The 20,875-nt window shown below is 34.1% G+C and overlaps 1 protein-coding gene across 1 annotated transcript in view; it reads right to left on the bottom strand.

Moving 5' to 3' along the window:
- Window positions 1–1,114: 1,114 nt before the first annotated feature.
- Window positions 1,115–20,875, bottom strand: part of LOC150108635 (protein XRP2-like) — a 122,698-nt gene continuing 102,937 nt past the window's right edge. Inside the window, exons 9-10 of the mRNA XM_090416093.1 lie at window positions 7,671–7,885; window positions 1,115–2,889 (exon numbers count right to left, since the gene is read on the bottom strand). Coding sequence (XP_090272219.1) covers window positions 7,704–7,885 — 182 coding nt within the window. The 3' untranslated portion in view covers window positions 1,115–2,889; window positions 7,671–7,703. The remainder of the gene's footprint in view (window positions 2,890–7,670; window positions 7,886–20,875) is intronic.

The following is a 20,875-nucleotide window of genomic DNA, read 5'->3' on the forward strand; positions in this document are numbered from 1 at the left end:
ATGAACCCCGGTTGTCCCACCTTCTCCAAGGCTTTTCTGTTTATTAACATTTACTGTTATAGCCATTATTACAGATGATCAACAAAAATTAAATAAAAAATATTATTTCCGGAATTCTCGAGAATTCTCAGGAAATATGATTTCCCATTCTCAATTCCCGTAGGTTCCAAAATGTCAGGAATTTGGAAACACTACTCTCAATTATTGCAGATAAAAATAAATATTACGTTCAAATCAAAATTTCATGAAGTTTTTTTTTTTTAAAAAACAGTATAGAGAATTAAGTCTAATTCTCTGTACAGAAAAAAACCTGATCAAATGACACCTTCGTCAGAAGGGGAGGGGAAAACACCAGTGATCAGAATAAGGTTTTATGCATTTTCTGGTTGCTGTATCAAATTCAAATTTTCACCAACTGATTTTAGAAATTCATTCTTTCTGAAATTTCATTACGATAAAATTGTATGTGTAAGTACTTTGCCAAACAAAACATAAGCAACAGTACTCATTCAAGAAATGCAGTCTTTACAGTAAATTAGGAACAGAGTTCTGTCAAATGTGCATGTCTGTTAATGTGTTAAAGGAGTAGAAAAATATAAAATACTTCATGCAGATGTAGAAGGGATATTAATAATTGCAAGCAGTCTAAAGAACTGGTGTGCATACAAAACATGGCCATGATTCAAATTTTTTATTTAAATTCCACAAAGTCTAAAAAGAAGAAGTTTCAAAAAAGATTGAATATCAGAATTAGACTGCTGAAGTAGAACTGAAATGTATTATAGCAAAAGAAAAAATTGCAGCTGTGTTGCTTTTTTTTCTTATTGGTAAGATAATAAACAAAAATAACCATGTAATTTTCCTAAGCTGGAGAGAAAGTGTTTCTCCAGCTTAGAAAGGAGAATTAAATGGTCATTTAGGATTCTATAATAATTAGACATCTGGGACACAAAACTAATGCAAACATACATGCAAACTTAAATGAGAAAAAGAAATTCACAAATGATATGATATAAGAATAATACTGTGGGATTTATTAAAAAAACAAAAAACAAAACAAAAAAAAAAACATTAAAATAAATTAAGTATATAACTCCTGAAGAAACACAGTATGTATAATTTTAATGTAAAGGCACCTTGAGTACGGTTAGTTAAAAATTGACTAAAGATGACATTCAGATTAATGCATAAATTACAGATGGCAAGATACTAACAAAGCATTTTAATGTACATCAGTCCTATTTTTTTTTTTTTTTTGGTAAGAAAAGTAATGTGATACTCTGACATTTCACCCAAAATGAGTTAGAAATAATACCTCAGTAGTATATTATTTTCAAAATAATTTCCTCACATTATTTTCAAAATCAGTACAAGTGGGATTGGATCATTGATTTTTTTTCCCCCTTTTTTTTTTTTTTTTTTTACAAACTGAATGAATGTATAAAAAGCTGCATTAATATTCATTATATATACAAATATATTTTCCATAAAAATAAATCTGAAATGTCCAAAAATTTTAATAACAAAGCATAAAATCTTTTGTTTTGAAGCTGAAAATATGAGTAAAAAGTTAACTGGGCCTTAACTTAGATACTATGTGAAATCTGATCAAAAAGTACCAAAACTGATGTTCTCCAATAAAGTGCATTGTCTGGAGGAATGAAGCATGTGATGAGTTAAAAAAAAAAGGACTGCTCAATGTAGGCAAAGTCTCATATCTTCAACCAGCAACTCAATTAGTGTCCAAATTGGGTTAAGCAAAGTGAATGAGGAAATTTCAGTGTTACAAAAAATTGCATTTAAAAAAAGTGCTTTCTGAAAATTCAGGAAAAGCTAAAATAAGCACCTACATGTGCAGGAGTCCCGTTTGAAAGTATTTAGCCCCACACTAAGTACATTTTGGTTTTCACAGCTTCAGTCTCAATACTTTTTGATTAGACCTAATATATTTAAATAATTAGTTACGATCTAATAGTCAATAATATTCAATAAGTACTTATGAAATATAAAATAAAATATATAAAATAAAAACAATATTCTACAACCAAACTATATAATGACTAGAATCTTGAAGAGTGACATATGTAGGAGAAAGGGATATTCCCTCCTTTTCAAAGAAGGATGAACATTTCTGTGATGAAACATCAGTATACCAAGTTACTATACTGATTAATCATTATCTCAAAGATATCAATTCTAAGAGCCTAACTAAACCTAATTTATTTAAAAGATAATTGCAATAAAATCATCACTGTCATTTTCTGATGTATGCTCTCAAAGGATATTATTATTATTCAGGCCTCCATGGAGTCAAAAGACTCATCGTGGGAGGTCCTTCCTAAGAAACACAAAGTCTATCAAGACTCATCGAGAGGAGGTCCCCCCCTCATATATTAGATATCAATGACAATCTTACACAATTAATATTTCATGTTAGTTTTCCATCAATAAATTTCTTCCTGTAATCAAATTTAACATTTTAAAGAGATTTTAACATAATATATCTTTGAAATAGCGATTACATTAGTACTGTGATGTATTTCATTATTGTAATGAATTTTGGTTACTAGCTAGACAAAGCATCTGTTGTTATAACGAAAAGTCAAATTATTTTCAGTCAGATTCCATTTGAGGAAAATCCTGCATATGCCACCAATATAGTACAATGCATTTCAAGAAAAACAGGAACAAATAATTTTCTCTCTGTCTCTCTCTCTCACACATATCATAAATGTTTTGCTATACTTTCAAAGACGTTATAGTTCAAACTTGATTTACAAAATCAACAACACGTTTTAATTAAAATGGTCCTCAAACAAATCAGTCTCCATTTTTCCTATTCATTACTCCAAAAGAGATGAAAATTATTTTTAATATTTCCATGCGCTCCTACAAAAGAAAATACATCTATATTAATGTTTTAAAGTAAGAAACAAAATGCTCAATTATATTTATTCAATTTCATTTAATAATTTGATGTGAACATGAAAGAAGACACATCTCTTGTACAATGTATTTCCTATTTTTATTATTATTGTATGGGCACCTCCATGGAGTCCAAAGACTATCGCTGGAGACCCAAACTATCCACACAATCTATCATACTTCTCTCCTTGAACCTATTAACAGAACAAAGTGGTGCTCACAACTGACTCTGGAAACCCATTCCATTCATTCAAAACTCTCCAAGTGAAAAATCTAGTCCTCACACCCCTACTAAACACACTTTTATTCAACTTCCAGGGATGTCCTCTTGTTTTACCCCCACCTCTAGCCAAGTACTGAAACATTTCCCCTGCATCAATCCTATAAAAATTCTTTTAAGTAACTTAAATGTTTTTATCATATACCCTCTTTTTCACCTATCAACCAACTTCTACAATCCACACATACCCTCAATCTATTCTCACAGACCACTCACTCACTCACCATCTTTACTGACCGTGTCTGAATCCTCTCCACCACTTCCTCATTCCCAAGAAACCCAAGAGATCAGGCCTGAGCACAATAATCCAGATGTGGACAACATACCAAGGCCTTATAAAGAGGAATAACAACTTCCTTATCTGTACTTGTTAATGTGTTCTTCATTAGCCAAATAATCTTATGAGCTGCCTTAGCAAACAGCAGCATGTCCTCTAAGCTTCAACTCTGTTTACCACCACACCTAAATCTCAAGCTTCATCTATTTCCTGCAGTACAGTTCTATCACTGTGGTACACACACCTTGTAATCTATTTATCTCCCCAAATGCATAACTTTACATTTCTTAATATTAAACTGACACCAATTATATTTTACCATTTATCTTAAGAAGTAATGCAAAAGTCATATCACCATATCCAGAGAATTTTAATAATAAGATGCTGACACCTTTTGGCAACTGGTATATGATAATATGACTTTTGCATTACTTCCATTAGTATCACCACATCTGGGTCTAGCTTCCATTGAGGAGACCTAAATAAAGGACGAAACCGGTTTAGGTAGTGATCCTTTCCATAATGCACCCATAAGGATATGTGCTTTGCATTATGTGATACTAAGACAAGTGACCAGAGCTTATACCACCTTTACCACGAGTTACCTTAGTCCTGAAAATATTTCAGGTGCAAACTTTGTTTCCTTACACTTGGATAAAGGATTAAACCAAATATGTAATTGGTAGTACAGCAAAGTGAAAAAACTTCCAATTACTAGCTTTTATCATCATTATTAACTCTGGTTGTTTTTTGAATTAGTGTTTCACATCAAGGAATTTCAATGGATTTAAAGTCCACTACACATTTTATGCACCATTCAATCTGAAACCATGAAATATGTGAATGATAACTCTGGTGTCATCATCATCAAATTCCTGCCATGTACCCTCAAGGGGTGTACAGGATATGATAGTACTACATGAAAAAAATTACATCATTACTAACTTCCTATCTACAATTTTCCTCCAAATCAGTCTGTTACTCGTCAAGACTCCAACATTATCAGATCTTATATTTCTATCATCTAAGGCACTTTGTACCGTATCAATCCACCTATATCTTGTTCTTCCTCTGGGCCGTTTTGCTGCCAACCTGGCAGAGAACACTTGTTTTGCTAATCTTTCTTTGCCCATTCTGTTTAAGTGACCATACCACCTGAGATTAGCTCTGCTAATGCATTCCTGGATGTTGACAATGTCAAGTTCTTTCCCAATATCCTCGTTTTTAATATGATATTGCCATTGATGCCATCTGTTCATGCCTATAATGTTTCTCAGGACTCTCATATCTGCAGTCTCTATTCTTTGGTCAATTGTTTTACTTCTAACCCAGCTCTCAGATCCATAAGTCAAAACTGGTTTGAACACTGTCTTGTATACAGCTAATTTAGTGTTCCCACTAATTTCTCTCTTATTTCATATGAATTTATTTAATTGACTTCCTACCATACCAGCTTTGCTGATTCTGTAGTCTATTTCCATATTTAATTTACCATCTTCAGTAAAAATCGTGCCTAAGTAGCTGAAATGTTTCACTTGTTCCACAGGTTCTCCATTCACAACACAGTTGACATTTTCAATGATTCTGCCTATTTTCATTGTCTTTGTCTTTTTACTGCTGACCTTCATACCATAGCTATTACAATAGCTATTCAATTTAGTCAGAGAATCTTGCAGACTTGTAGCGGATTTATTTAGAAGTATAACATCATCTGCATAAAGCAAAGAGCTGACATTAACATCTCCAATTTTGATATCATGTTTAATACCACTTTCCTTCATAATGTGATCCATATAGATTATGAATAACAGAGGGGATAATGTACATCCTTGTCTCACACCAGATTTAACATTAAACCATCTTCCTGTACTTCCATCAATTCTAACTGCTGACTTACAACTCAAATAAAGACTAAGTATTGCTTGATATAATGCCCCATTGACACCATATAACTGCAGCGTATTGAATAGCTTCTCTCTTGGCACCTTGTCATATGCCTTTTCCAGATCGACAAAACTTAAATACAGATCTTTGTTATATTCCCATGCTTTCTCGACTATTTGTCATAAAGTGAAGATCTGATCCTGACAGCCTCTATTTGGCCTGAATCCAGCTTGTTCTTCACCAAGCTTTCCTTCCACAATTCTTCTCAACCGTTTCTCAAGTATACTTGCATAGATCTTGCCAGGAACACTCAGTAGTTAAATACCTCTGTAATTCTCACATTCAGTTTTATTTCCCTTTTTATATATGGGTACTATGAGAGCTCTACTCCAATCATCGGGAATTCGTCCCTCTGTCCAGGCTTTCTGAACTATGCAGTGCAGCCACTGTAAGACTCTTATACCACCATACTTCAGCATTTCTGGTCGAATATCATCTACTCCTGCTGCCTTTCCACATTTCAAGCCTTTAATAGCTTTTTCTATTTCAAGTATGGATATGTATTCCTGACTGCATGCCTGGTCAGTGTTTTTTTACCACTGTGCTGTCATCACTGCTTGTTTCATTTAGCAGTTTTTCAAAGTAATTACTCCATACTTCAAGGATATCTTTTTCTCCTGATTTCATGTAACTTTTATCATCTCTAACTCCTTTTACAGCACTCTTTCCTCCATTCCTAAGCTTCTTCAACAACCTCCAGAATATTTTGCCACCGTCTTGATATTTATTTTCTATATTCTTGCCAAAGTCCTCCCATGACTTTTGTTTAGCTAGTTTTACATAGTGTTTAGCATTCTTGCATTTGTCTCTGTATTCTCTAAGAGCACAAGCTGACTTATTTGACAGGAACTTCTGATATGCTTTCTTCTTTTCCTTTACTGCCTCTTTAACTTCCTGTGTCCACCAGGGAGTTCTGATTTTTTTATCCTTGCAGACAACCTCACCACACGCCTCTCTGGCGAATCAATCAATGTTTTCTTCAGAGTTTGCCACTGAATCTCCAAGGTTTGATTCCTGTTCTCAAACTCTTTCATTTTTTCTTCAATAATCTTTGTGTATTTTAGTCTACAGTTCACATCTGAGAGCTGCTCAACTTTTATTCGCTTTAAAACTTTCTTACATGTTATTCTTTTCAATATGAAATTCAATTTTATCCTGCTCAAGACTAAATAGTGATCACTTCCACTTTCAAATCCTCTGTACAGTCTGTGTCCTGCACCAGGGAGAAAACATCACTATCAACAATAACATAGTCAATGAGACTTTTCTTATTCCTTGCCACTTCTCTCCATGTGAATTTGTGCACATTTTTATGTTGGAACATGGTGTTAGTAATAACCAGTCCATGTCCTGAGCAGAAATCCAACAGATATTTGCCATTATTATTAGCTTTGCTCTTTTCTCCAAATTTTCCCAAAATATTTTTGTATGTCTGACAATCATTTCCTACTCTGCTATTTAGATCCCCAACAAGAACCAGCTTTTCCTTTTTCATTGTGTCAGTTGCTTTTTCTAAAGCCTCAAATAATTCCTCCACTTCTATCTTAGTAGAACCTTCTGTGAGACCATAGGCACAAATAAGTCTCATTGTCCAGTTTCCCATTCTCATATTTGCCCACATTACTCTACTTGAGACTGACTGCAATTCAAGATTAGTCTCTTATTTTGTGTTGAATACTATGGCTACTCTTCATAATTCTGATTCATTTGATACTTTCTTTAGTCATTTAAATAATTAGAATTGTAATATAAAATTTAACTTGCAAATGAAAACAATAACAGTGACATTTTTAGATACCTTGGCAAAGAAAGGACTAATGGGTTTGTCGTAGGTTTGCGACGTACTGCAAATAAATAACAAGTGAGGTTTGGTAGATCAAACATTAACAACTACAGGATTCTACAAAACAGATCATGGTTACCCTAAGACAAAATATAAATCTGGATGTATATTCAAACAATTACCTGAAGCAACTGCTTAAATATTTCCAAATTTTTGGATTACTTTCTTGTGTCAAGATGCAGCAAACTATCAATAGGCGACAACAATTACCTGTATTTCTATATTCATGTAGTTTTATTTTTATAATGCAAGTCATAAGAACACATGTAAAATATGAAATATGTTTTTGATTTTCAAATTTTATCTAAGAAATAAAATTTCAGGTTTTAAATGTGAAGTTTCAATACCAAGTTTTCATCTAATAAATAAACACTTTGTTAAATAAAGAAACAAAATGTTACCTGACATTTCCTGTTTTGGAGAAGTTTGCTAAACTATACAGACATGTGCATATCAGCATAATTAAAAAAGCTTTCAATTTGCTTTACTCCAACTTTAGGAGTACTACTAACATATATAAGGCCTGTACTCCCTGTTTCTGTAGCAATGGCTTTTGCTGTGTCTTGACATGCTTTGATGCAGTCTTCACCATTGTATTCTAATGCAATTACAGGTCCTGAAATATTTAAAATATTATTCATTTTTTTTATTAATTTAGAATAATATAATAACAATAAGTTTTCCATTTTAATGAAAAAAGAACGTTAAGAGTACCTTGAACAACTGTAACAAGAAAGCAAAGGTTGTTGTGTTTAAAAAACAACTTTCTAAACTATATTTCTATCTCAGAAATCAAAATAAATGTTTAATATAACTTAATGCAAGTAGAAATGCGACACGAAATCTTTAAAATTTAATGGAACTTTATCATTATAAAACACTTTTTTTTTTTGGAGGGGGGTGTATTTAGCAGACCTGATCTACTGATTAAGAACAAGAACTTAAAAAAAAACTCTCAAAAGACTAATTATATGAAGAGCCAAAGGCTTCAATTCAGCGACGTGAACTTGTTTAAGTTAAAGGAATACAGCTCCTAGGAGCTAAGTTCACATTATGGGTAAATATCAAGAATAGTGATCGGATCTTGCTCCACCCTTTCTATGAGTTGCCTCAGCTTGCACTACCTAAGGGATCAGGTGCTGCACTATCCAGGTATTTGCTTATGCTTGGAATCGCCAAACTTTATATAGTTTCTATATTCGGCATGAAACTCTTTGAGTTTCTTATTCAGCTAAGAAACAATATGGGATATAATTCTCTCAAAAGACTATGTTTTGCACCATTATAAAACTGTATGGGATCTCTTTTATTAAAGGCTATCCAGGTTGCCAACTACTCCACTATGAATAAGTTTTCATCCCAACTTCATTTAGGCAAGAGAAACGAAATGTTACCTGACATTTCCTGTTTTGGAGAAGTTTGCTAAACTATACAGACATGTGCATATCAGCATAATTAAAAAAGCTTTCAATTTGCTTTACTCCAACTTTAGGGGTACTACTAACATATATAAGGCCTGTACTCCCTGTTTCTGTACTTTTATGAACTTTTATGAACTACTCTTATTTCCATTCTTTGTTATTTAAGCTGCTTCACAGCTGTGGAAATATATTTATCCATAAACAGTAATTAAGAATATTTTTTTTTAATTCTGCAAAGAAACATAGTTTACAAATGTGGTAAGCAGTAGTGAAATTTGTAGCAAAGGGAACTGCAACCAAAATGATTGCACAGTTACTTGCACAGTTACTGTACAATCATTAGTTAATGGCCACCCATTAGCAACCTAGTATTCAGCTCTTACTCCAAAATAGTCCACTCTACAAATGATCACAATGATGATATAACAACTGGTAGCTGCTAACTCATTATTAGCATGATCAGTCACTAAGATGACTGGTTTGGAGTATATCAACTCTCACTATGCCAAATTTGTAGAAACCATTGGAATAGTTTGTTATAGCACACAGTCTACAGTAAATACCAATGGAATTTTAGTAGGGTTCAGTAGTTTGTTATACCAGTCTTTATGGTGAGCATCAACTGTACAAGACAAATACTGAAGTGCTAATGAGTGGCCAGATAATGTGTGATTGAAAACTGTATTTCAATTGCAAAAGTTTTACATCTTTCAATAAAATTTAATTATATAACATCAAAAATTAAAAAAAAACAAAAAAAAAACGGAGTTTTATTCTGAATGATTAAAAACTTTTGTTAGACCTGTCACAATTTTTTAACCTTATAATTCTTTAATTAATACAATTTTTTTTTCAAAAATAGACTGAAGAATTTATTATTAGCATCTGACCACCATGGAGTCAGAGACTCATCATGGGAAGTACACAGCATCACACACAATGCTCATCCAACTGTTACCTTATGATTCAATGGTCTACATTCACAACACACTCAGGCAGTGCATTCCACTCACCCACCACTCTCCATGCAAAGAACCTGCTCCTCCCTTCTCTACTCTCACCCTTCTTATACAATTTCCAGCAATGGCCTCTTGTTTTTCATAACAACTGACTAGCTTATATGTCTCAATCATATCCCCCCACTTCTCCTCCTATTCATGAGGCTTGAAATTTACAATGGTCCCAAAACCGACCCTCCTCTTTCAGGATACTCACTGCCATATACACTGTCTCAATCTCTCCTCGTACTCCACATTCCAAAGACCACTGACCACTTTTGAGAATCTTCTCAGGACCCTTTCTAACATATCACCAAAACAAATGACCAAATCTGTGCAAAATAATCCATATGAAGCTTGATCAAGGCCTTATATAATGGCATCATAACCTCTTTGTTTCTGCATGTCAGGGTCCTCCACATCATTGCCATTATCTGATGTGATGTCTTTGCAACTTGTGCAACGTGACCCCTAAATTTCAGGTCCTTGTCCTCCACCACCACTCCAGGATTTCTCATCTCCTCTAAAGTTTCCCCACCAAATGTATATTTTGCATCCCATCGTTGCTTATCAATTTCAAAACACTACACTTTGCAACAATGAACTGACAGTTCCACTTACCTTCCCACATATGCAATCTATTCAAGTCCTCTTATAAGGCCATAAAATAAAAGGGGAGAGAAATACAGAGTCTGCTTGACTCTGAATTGCTCTCCCTTTTGCATCATCTACAAACAGCTGCATATCACTAGTTAAATCCATCCTAATATTATTAATATACAAATTGAACAACAATGGTCCCAAAACTGATCCTCTGCTTTCAGGATACTTATCTGACAGTCAGTCACTGATAAAACTCAGAAGTCTGTTATCCAGTCCCATCCGTTTCAATTAATTTAATAGCTTGTCGTGTGACAGTCTATCAAACGATTTTGCAAAATCCAAGTACACCACTGTATATGCATCTCCCTTGTCCAAGGTATTTATCACCTTGTTATAGAACATAAGTTAGTAAAACATGATCTCCCTTTAACAAACCCTTGCTGATAACCACAGAGAATACTGCTGTTATCAACCCATTTCTGTATCTTGCTCTTCTCTCTCTAGTATCTTCACCACAACTCCAGATATACAGATTAGCCTATAATTTGTAGCCCAGCCCTATCACCATCTTTATGCAGTGGAACAATTTTACCTTCTTTCCACTCCCTTGGAACGTGTGCTGTTGTAAGACTCTTATCAAACAGGCATACCAATGCTATTGCCAATTCCCTTGAACATTCCCTTAAGATGTGTGGTGATATGTCACGAAACCCTATCACCCTATTAACATCAAGGTTATTTATTTCCTTAAATAGCTCCTGCTCACTCACAATTAAGCCATTCCCTCCCATGTCCTCTACACTTAATTTCCTCATGATTCCACATTGATCAGGATGAAATACTCTTATCTTTCATCCATTAACATTATCTTACCATAATCATTCTTCCTTCTACTTGCCACATATCTAAAAACTGTCTAGGGTTTTTCTTTGCCTGATTTACCAATTTCTGCTCATACTCCACTTTTGTTTAAAGTATATACAAGGTTAAACTACTGGTATATGAAAATATGACTTCTGTATTACTTTAACCTTGGTATCACCTCTGGGTTTGGCTCCCACTGATGAGACCTCAATAAAAGTTGAAACCAGTCTGGATAGTGACCTTTCCCATAATGCATAGCATTATACATGTTCATAAGGATATGTGCTTTGCATTATGGGATACTAAGGCAAGTGATGTGATGCCATTAGCCTCTATACTTTGATTAGCCAGTCCAAAAAATACTTCAAATACAAACAAAGTGGTTTGCACCTGAAGTATTTTCTACTAGAAGTGAATTTTCTGCAGCTCTCTGTATGTTGTTAATTCTAGTAGTTGCTGATCAAGTTCTTTACTAGTGGGTATGCCAGCAATATGTTTCTAATAATTGTATTTAGGCCAATTTGCTTTTCTGAAGTCCCAAAATCTCTTTTTCTATGGTTTTAGGTCTAACTGCAAATTAATGGTTGTGATAATAAGTCTATGATCATTGATGGCATTCTTTAATATTTTCCACTGGGTAAGATTTGCAGTTTCATAACCTACTGCTGTGATGTCTAATGCTGATTATAATAAGATATATGAGGTAAATAAAAGATATGATAGTAGCATATAATTTACTAAAGGAGAAAGGAGTTTTTATAAAGCAGATGCTACAGAAATTTTCTGATGTATGATTGATTAGGAGAGAACTAGGGATTTACCCCAAGAGGCTAGAAGTGTGGTAAGCATGTGCATAAGGACTAGTTTTTTACTAAATGAGTGCCTTGTTGGTAACTGAGGCTAAGGAGAGGTATAACATGTATTATGTGAATCACAGTTAGTATGGGCCTCCCACAAAAAGTTTTCAGAATCAATAGAGATGCCTGTATAATAATGATCAGATAAACATTATTTTATAGAATTGTGAATAAAATGAAAACAAAGACAATGAGAGATTGCTTAGAATAAGACTAGATAACCACCATATGGCCAATAAAATGGCTGAAAACTGATTAGAGTTTCTGATACAATTCTCACCTTACTGTGCACAAACTTACTGATAGTGCACACCACTACCAGGTATCTATTTCAATAATGAATAAATTAAGAATATAAATTATATATTTAGTTTAATCCTTTACCGAGTGTAAGCAAACAAAGTTTGTGCCTGAAGTATTTTCAGGACTGGGGCAACTCGTGGCAAAGGTGAACTGACTTCACATCACTTGCCTTAGTATCCCATAATGCAAAGCACATCTCCTTGGGTCACTACCCAGACCAGTTTTGATCTTTATTGAGGTATCTTCAGTGGGAGTCAGATCTAGAGATGATACCAAGGTTGAAGCAATGCAGAAGTCATATTTCCATATATGAGTTGCCAAAAGGTGTCACGCCCTTATTATTAAATTACTCTGGATTAGAGAAGATGTTGGAGGTTTTCTCACTTGGTTAGGCTATAAATTATATATTTAGTTTAATCTTTTATCCAAGTGTAAGCAAACAAAGTTTGCTGATCTTTCTCTAATCCAGAGTAATTTAATAATAAGGGTGTGACACCTTTTGGCAACTCGTATATGGAAATATGACTTCTGCATTGCTTCAACCTTGGTATCACCTCTAGGTCTGGCTCCCACTGAAGAGACCTCAATAAAGATCGAAACCAGTCTGGATAGTGACCTTTCCCTTAATGCACAGCATTATACATGTCTGCAAGGAGATGTGCTTTGCATTATGGGATACTAAGGCATGTGACGTGAAGTCAGTCCACCTTTGCCATGAGTTGCCCCAGTCCTGAAGATACTTCAGGTGCAATAAATTAAGATTGTATAGCAATTTGAGACTTAACCAATTATATTTTATATCAGCTGAAAGTATATATACAATATGATAGTATGGCATCAGCAAATATCATGCTGGTGAGGGGACTAACCAGTTATACAAAGCTCCTAGTATTTTTGTCAAGCAACAGTGAAAGAGCCAGCTGTTGGAACAACATCATCCTTAAAATTAAAGAAAGGTGCATTATCATAAGAATGCATGCAAGGAAAAGGAGTGGAATTAGCAGAGAAATTAGAGATCAGTGAGGCTATGTAAGTCTTTACATAAATAGAAATAAGAAGAACCTAAATAGACAATTTAGAAGATCCTTCTAAATTGTAAGTTAGATTTGTTTTGAATTCCAACCAAAGTATCTAAGGGATGGGGTTTGCATAAAATTTTGAGCTGGATAACGTGAAGACCTCCACATCATTGGCTTCAACCAAACAAAATGACAGTACAACATAATGGAATTTCATGCTGGTTGGGACATCACATGGTTATATAAGGTCCTGCTGTTTACTTCAGGGAACCAAGGTCAACAGTGAAAAGTCAGCTGCTAGAAGAAAATCAAAACAGGCATCATCAACATATGAAGTATCAATGGAAAAGAAGTAGAACTGGTAGAAAGATTAGAAAAGTGCCACCATGTTAACATAATTGGTATTACTGAAACAAAGACAAAAACAAGTGAGATTTTTCTGAATAAACAAGATATTATATTCAAGGCAATAATGATCTGGAAAAGGATATGGATCTCTGGTTAAAAATGGAAGATTTGAAATGCAAAATAGAAAATAGAGAAGGAAAACTGTGAGAAAGAACATGTTGCTGCATCATGATCAAATATTTCTAATGAAAATTGTGTGAGCTATTAATTTATCATCATCATCAAATTCTTGACATGTACCCTCAAGGGGTGTACAGGATATGATAGGACTACATGAAAAATTTACATCATTACTAACTTCCTATCTACAATTTTCCTCCAAATCAGTCTGTTACTTGTCAAGACTCCAACATTATCATATCTTATATTTCTATCGTCTAAGGCAGTGCTTCCCAAACTTCTGGATGTCAGGGCTCCCTTTATAAAAATCAAAATATTTCACGGCCCCCCTCGAAACAAAATAGTAATTGAGACATATATTATTATAATATTTATTGTATTTATATTCAATACTAATTTATAATTTATATCCAAAAACATGCAGCAAATATTGCAAAAATCAAATGCAAATATTACATTTTTAGCATCTTACATACACATTTGACATGGCACATTATCTCAGATTTTTATATAGATAGATATGTTGTTATTGTACATTTGCATATTGTACACAAGCACATGAAACATTAGACGATTAGTAATAAAGAAAGAATTAAAAACATAAAAGAAGTTTAATAACAATTTAATGTGATGGATGTGTTTCAATACTGCTACACAAAAAGTCAATATCAGGTGAAATATTTGAAATGGCTATTCTTAGATTTCTTTCCAATACTTCAATTGATAAGCAGGACCTATGTTTATTTTTAATTATCAATAACGATTAAAATGCTGTTTCACAAAGGTATGTAGATGCAAAAGGAATTAACATATTTAAGGCTGCATTTGCTAATGAAGGACATTCTTTTTGTCATCAAATCCAAAATTCGGATAAATCACTGTTAAGAAATTCTGATTCGAGGGTTGAATCTGCTCTCATATCAATTAGTTCTTCTTGGATGACCATGGAAGATTGCTAAATTGTAGAGAAGGAGCAAATGGTCTTCTTATCCAATCATATTCTTTATCTTCATTCAAATTAAGAAAATATTTTTCGCATTAAACCATAGAATTTGTGAGGTGGTTAATTATTATCCTTTTATTTTCTGTTGATAGTAAAATATTATTTTCTTTAACATATTTATGAAGAGAAGTAAACATTTCCGTGTTATTATCCTTAAAACTTTTTAACCACGCAGAAAGTTTACTTTGAAATGCTTGCAATTTAATGTTTAGTGTTAATATATTGGTGCTTTTTCCTTGCAGAGAAAGATTCAATTCATTAACTTGTTCGAGAAAATCCGACAGATAAGAAATGAAACACAACCAATTTTGAATCACAAAAATGAGATGCTAACATGGGATTCTTATCAAGAAGAAAAATTCGTAGTTCATCTTTCAATATTAAAATTTGTTTCAGAACTTTTCTGCGGGACAACCACCTTACTTCTGTGTGATATAAAAGAGTGTCGTAATTGGAATCCATCTCTTGGCATAAAATACGAAAGTCTTGTATTAGTAGCATTACATTTTATATAATTAACTACAGTAGAAACTTCTGATAACACTTTACTCAACAATTCTTCCATTTGTCGAAATACTAAGTTTTCTCTATGGATAAGGCAATGAACGTGTCTTGCATTTGGATAAGCTGTTTTTACTTCTGCTACAAAACCTGAAATTCTCTCCGTCATGGCTGCGGCACCATCCGTGCAAATTCCGATGCACTTTTGCCAATCAAGTTCATATTCTTTAAAAAAAAATTATTCACTTTTTCAAATATATCTTTTCATTTGGTTGTACTGGAAAGATTTCTACAAAACAGTAGATCTTCATGAATTTGAAAATTATAGAGGTATCTAACGAAAACCATTAAATGAGCGTCTTTTGTCGTAGATTCATCAAGCTGAATGGCAAATGCATTACTTTGTTTGATTCGTGAAATTAATGTAGACATGATATTATTGGCAATGCAATCTATTCTTCTTTTAATTGTGTTATTAGACACAGGAATTTTTTTTTAAAGTTCTGATATTTCAGAACCATAGTTTCACAAATTTTTATTGCTGCTGGTAAGACGATGTCTTTACCAATTGCATGAGGTTTCTTTGTTTTTGCAAATTAACAAAGCAATTTCGAAAGATACTTTTACTAATTTGTCATTCATTTTAACATGCTTTGAAAAACATTTAGCTTGTCATTTTAATTCTTCAGCCTTTCTTTGAAAACACTCAATTGTCTTACTCTTATATTCCCCATGAACAGTATCTAAATCGCGACAACATTTTCTGGGTCGCATGCAATCATTTGATAACTGTTTACAGCAGATTACACTCATAGGTTTGTTTGGATTATTATATGATGGTACAAACCCATATTTCAAATAAGAATGATCGTATTTTCAAATTTTTTCATGCGACATTTTTTGCCTCTTACCGTTTGGTGCTGAAGACAACGTGGGCTGTTCTGGTAAAGTATGAAATACGGTCCTTTTTTTGAGTCTGTTTCTGCTTCTGATTGTTCGCTGGATTTCTTTTTTTTTTTTATGAGCCACTTATCCATCTCGGGGTTAAATTTTTAACATGGAATAGATCAAATAATAGCACCACTTACCGATACTGGCATACCACAGACTAACAACATGAAATTATTACCTGAATAAGGGAATCCCCGGACCAGGAACATTTTTCTCTTTTGTGACTTTTCTCCCTTTACGGTAATTAAGCTTAACGCGAAACAGACAGCAAAGGCAGGTTATTAAAACGTGCATATGATTCGTGCGGTATGAACAAAAGGATCGCCCAACCGAAAGATAAAAGCATAGCTGACAACTGAGTTGAAATGCTAACTCTCTTCAACTGAATTCCATATGTGAAACTGCCATAACATTCACTATATATATATATATATATATATATTTCTTATTTTTAATACGTTTACAAATTTTAACACGTTCGGTGGAATTTTATTGCTGCCTTGGGAAATCGAACTCACACACATCTAATTAATAACAATAGTTTTTAGTTAGATACTGTGTTTGTCGGTGCAACATATGGTTTTGATTGAGTCTATATATACAGCATAGTTTCTGTATGAGGGGACATGTGATTCATTAATTAGTATCGTTTTTATCTTAGTTGTCTCTAATTGCACTATTTGTTGAGAAATATATTAGCAGACTGCTCATACCTTAATCACTGAAATAATAAAAGTACTTGTTTTTCTTGCCTCTGTAGTATAGTGACTGTTGCGGAGGGCATGTTGTTTACCGCTGCAAGCAAATTACTATTGCCCCACATGAACTTGTTTAAACTCTTTTTCATGTGTAAAGTACATGGGAAACTTTTATTGGTAATGGAAAACTAGCTCGGATGACAGTGATAATAAAAAACGAGTTTTGATATGTATATAAAGTCAATATCAACAGTCGCTTGATTACGAATGTGTGATGAAAGGGACGGGAAAATTTGGAACTTCCCCGGAGAGCTTTCAAAGTAAATACAATTACCCACTGCTTTGAAATGAAACTTATATGAATAAGCATATATTTAGTAATATTCATTAAGTGCCGAAATACGCAGGAAGCAAAGTTTATGAACCAACACCAATGTGTGAATTTTTCCATTAAAATATAAAAAATAACAAAAATAAATAATAAATAATAAAAGTTAAATACGTTTCTTTTAAGATAAGAAAAATCTACTTAGTCTTAAAACTTTTAAATTTCTTTTCATTATTTCACGGCCCCTCAACAAAACCTATGGCCCCCAAGGGGCCCACGACCCACAGTTTGGGAAGCACCGGTCTAAGGCACTTTGTACCGTATCAATCCACATATATCTTGGTCTTCCTCTGGGTCATTTTCCTGCCAACATGGCAGAGAACACTTGTTTTGCAAATCTTTCCTCGCCCATTCTATTTAAATTACCATACCACCAGAGATTACCTCTGTTAATGCATTCCTGGATGCTGACAATGTCAAGTTCTTTCCTAATATCCTCGTTTTTAATATGATATTGCCATTGATACCATCTGATCATGCCTCTAATCTTTCTCAGGGCTCTCATATCTGCAGTCTCTAGTCTTTGGTCAAGTGTTTTACTTCTGACCCAGCTCTCAGATCCATAAGTTAAAACTGGTTTGAACACTGTCTTGTATACAGCTAATTTAGTGTTCCCACTAATTTTTCTCTTATTCCATATGAATTTATTCAATTCACTGCCTACCATACCAGCTTTGTTGATTCTGTTGTCTATTTCTATATTTAATTTACCATCTTCACTAAAAATCCTGCCTAAGTAGCTGAAATATTTTACTTGTTCCACAGGTTACCCGTTCACAACACAGTTGACATTTTTAACAATTCTACCTATTTTTATTGTCTTCGTCTTTTTAATACCTTCATACCATATCTATTACAGCAGTTATTCAATTTAGTCAGGGAATCTTGCAAACTTGTAGCGGATTTATTTAGAAGTATAACATCATCGCATAAAGCAAAGAGCTGACATTAACATCTCCAATTCTGCTATCATGTATATTATCACTTTCTTTCATAATGTGATCCATATAGATAATGAATAATAGAGGGGATGACGTACATCCTTGTCTGACACCAGATTTAATATTAAACCAACTTCCTGTACTTCTTTCAATTCTAACTGCTGACATACAACTCAAATAAAGACAAAGTATTGCTTGATATAATGCCCCATTGACACCATATAACTGTAGCGTTTTGAATAGCTTCTCTCTTGGCACCTTGTCATATGCCTTTTCCAGATCGACAAAACTTAAATACAGATCTTTGTTATATTCCCATGCTTTCTGAACTATTTGTCATAAAGTGAAGATCTGATCCTGACAGCCTCTATTTGGCCTGAATCCAGCTTGTTCTTCACCAAGCTTTTCTTCCACAATTCTTCTCAACCGTTTCTCAAGTATACTTGTACATATCTTACCAGGAACACTCAGTAGGGAAATATCTCTGTAATTCTCACATTCAGTTTTATTTCCTTTTTAATATATAGGTACTATTAGAGCTATACTCCAACCATCTGGAATTTGTCCCTCTGTCCAGGCTTTCTAAAACAGCCACTGTAAGACTTTTATACCAGCATACTTCAGCATTTCTGGTCGAATATCATCTATTCCTGCTGCCTTTCCACATTTCAAGCCTTTGATGGCTTTTTCTATTTCAAGTATGGATATGTATTCCTGACTGTATGCCTCTTGAGTGTTTTTTACCTCTGTGCTATCACTGCTTGTTCCATTTAGCGATTTTTCGAAGTAATTACTCCATACTATAAGGATATACTTTTCTCCTGTTTTCATGTCACCTTTATCATCTCTAACTCCTTTTACAGCACTCTTTCCTCCATTTCTAAGCTTCTTCAACAACCTCCAGAATATTTTACCATCTTCTTGATATTTATTTTCTATGTTCTTACCAAAGTCTTCCCATAACTTTTGTTTAGCTAGTTTTACACAGTGTTTCGCTTTCTTACATTTGTCTCTGTATTCTCTAAGAGCAAAAGCTGACTTATTTGCCAGGAACTTTTTATATCCTTCCTTCTTTTCCTTCACTGCCTCTTTAACTTCCTGTATCCACATGGAGTTCTAATTTTTCAATCCTTGTAGACAACCTCACCACATGCCTCTCTGGCTGAATCAATCAGGGTTTTCTTCAAGGCTTGCCACTTAATCTCCAAGGTTTGGTTCCTGTTCTCAAACTCTTTCATTTTTTCTTCAATAATCTTTGTGTATTTTAGTCTACAGTTCACATCTGAGAGCTGCTCAACTTTTATTCACTTTAAAACTTTCTTACATGTTCTTCTTTTCAATATGAAATTCAATTTTATCCTGCTCAATACTAAATAGTGATCACTTCCAATTTCAAATCCTCTGTACACGCTGGTGTCCTGCACAAGGGAGAAAACATCACTATCCACAATAACATAGTCAATGAGACTTTTCTTATTCCTTGCATCTTCTTTCCATGTGAATTTGTGCACATTTTTATGTTGGAACATGGTTTTAGTAATAACCAGTCGTCCATGTCCTGAGCAGAAATCCAACAGGTACTTGCCATTATTATTAGCTTTGCTCTTTTCTCCAAATTTTCCCAAAATATTTTGTATGTCTGACAATCATTTCCTACTCTGCTATTTAGATCCCCAACAAGGACCAACTTTTCCTTTTTCATTGTGTCAGTTGCGTTTTCTAAAGCATCAAAAAATTCCTTCACTTCTACCTTAGTAGAACCTTTTGTGGGACCATAGGCACAAATAAGTCTCATTGTCCAATTCCCCATTCTGATATTTGCCTACATCACTCTACTTGAGACTGCCTGCAATTCAAGATTAGCCTCTTATTTTGTGTTGAATACTATGGCTACTCCTTTTCCTTGATTCATTGGCTGAATATAACATTTTGTGTTTATTGCTCAGAAAGATCTCACCAGTTTTTGTCTTTTTTGTTTCAGTCATCCCTATTATGTCGATCTGGTACTTATGTAATTCCTCAGCTAGCTCCATTTCTTTGCCATTCAGGCTTCTTATGTTGATAGTACCGATCTTTAACTCTGGTGATGTTGATTTGGAGTGTGTGTGCTTTCAGATTTGTTCCAGTAGCTGACTTTTCGCTGTTCACGCTGGTTCCCTGGCTAAAACAATGGGGCCTTGTTTAACCTTCCGACGCCACAGCCTACATGAAATTTTGTCATGTTGTACCATCATTTTCTATATTGGTTTAAGCCAATAAGAATACAATTTGGTCAGCTAAATCCCAAATTGGCAGCCCATCCTCGTTTGTTCAGTATCCAGGTAGATAACCAACAGGGTGCACCACAAGAAGGTGAGGAGTGGACATTAGGTCAGAAGCCCTGGTCGGGTCTCCACATTCCTTTAAAGGCTATGTGGAGGTCTCCTCTCAGTTATATAGCTTTGACCCTTAAGCACCCCGTATTGTGATCATGAAGCAGTAAATTCGTTTTCTGATTGTACCATTTAGCATCAATGACTACAGTGGTATTG

Source organism: Typopeltis vanoorti, chromosome 3 (assembly GCF_054136105.1).
Source record: "Typopeltis vanoorti isolate ZY-2024b chromosome 3, IOZ_Tvanoo_1.0, whole genome shotgun sequence".
Taxonomy (NCBI): Eukaryota; Metazoa; Arthropoda; class Arachnida; order Uropygi; family Thelyphonidae; genus Typopeltis; species Typopeltis vanoorti.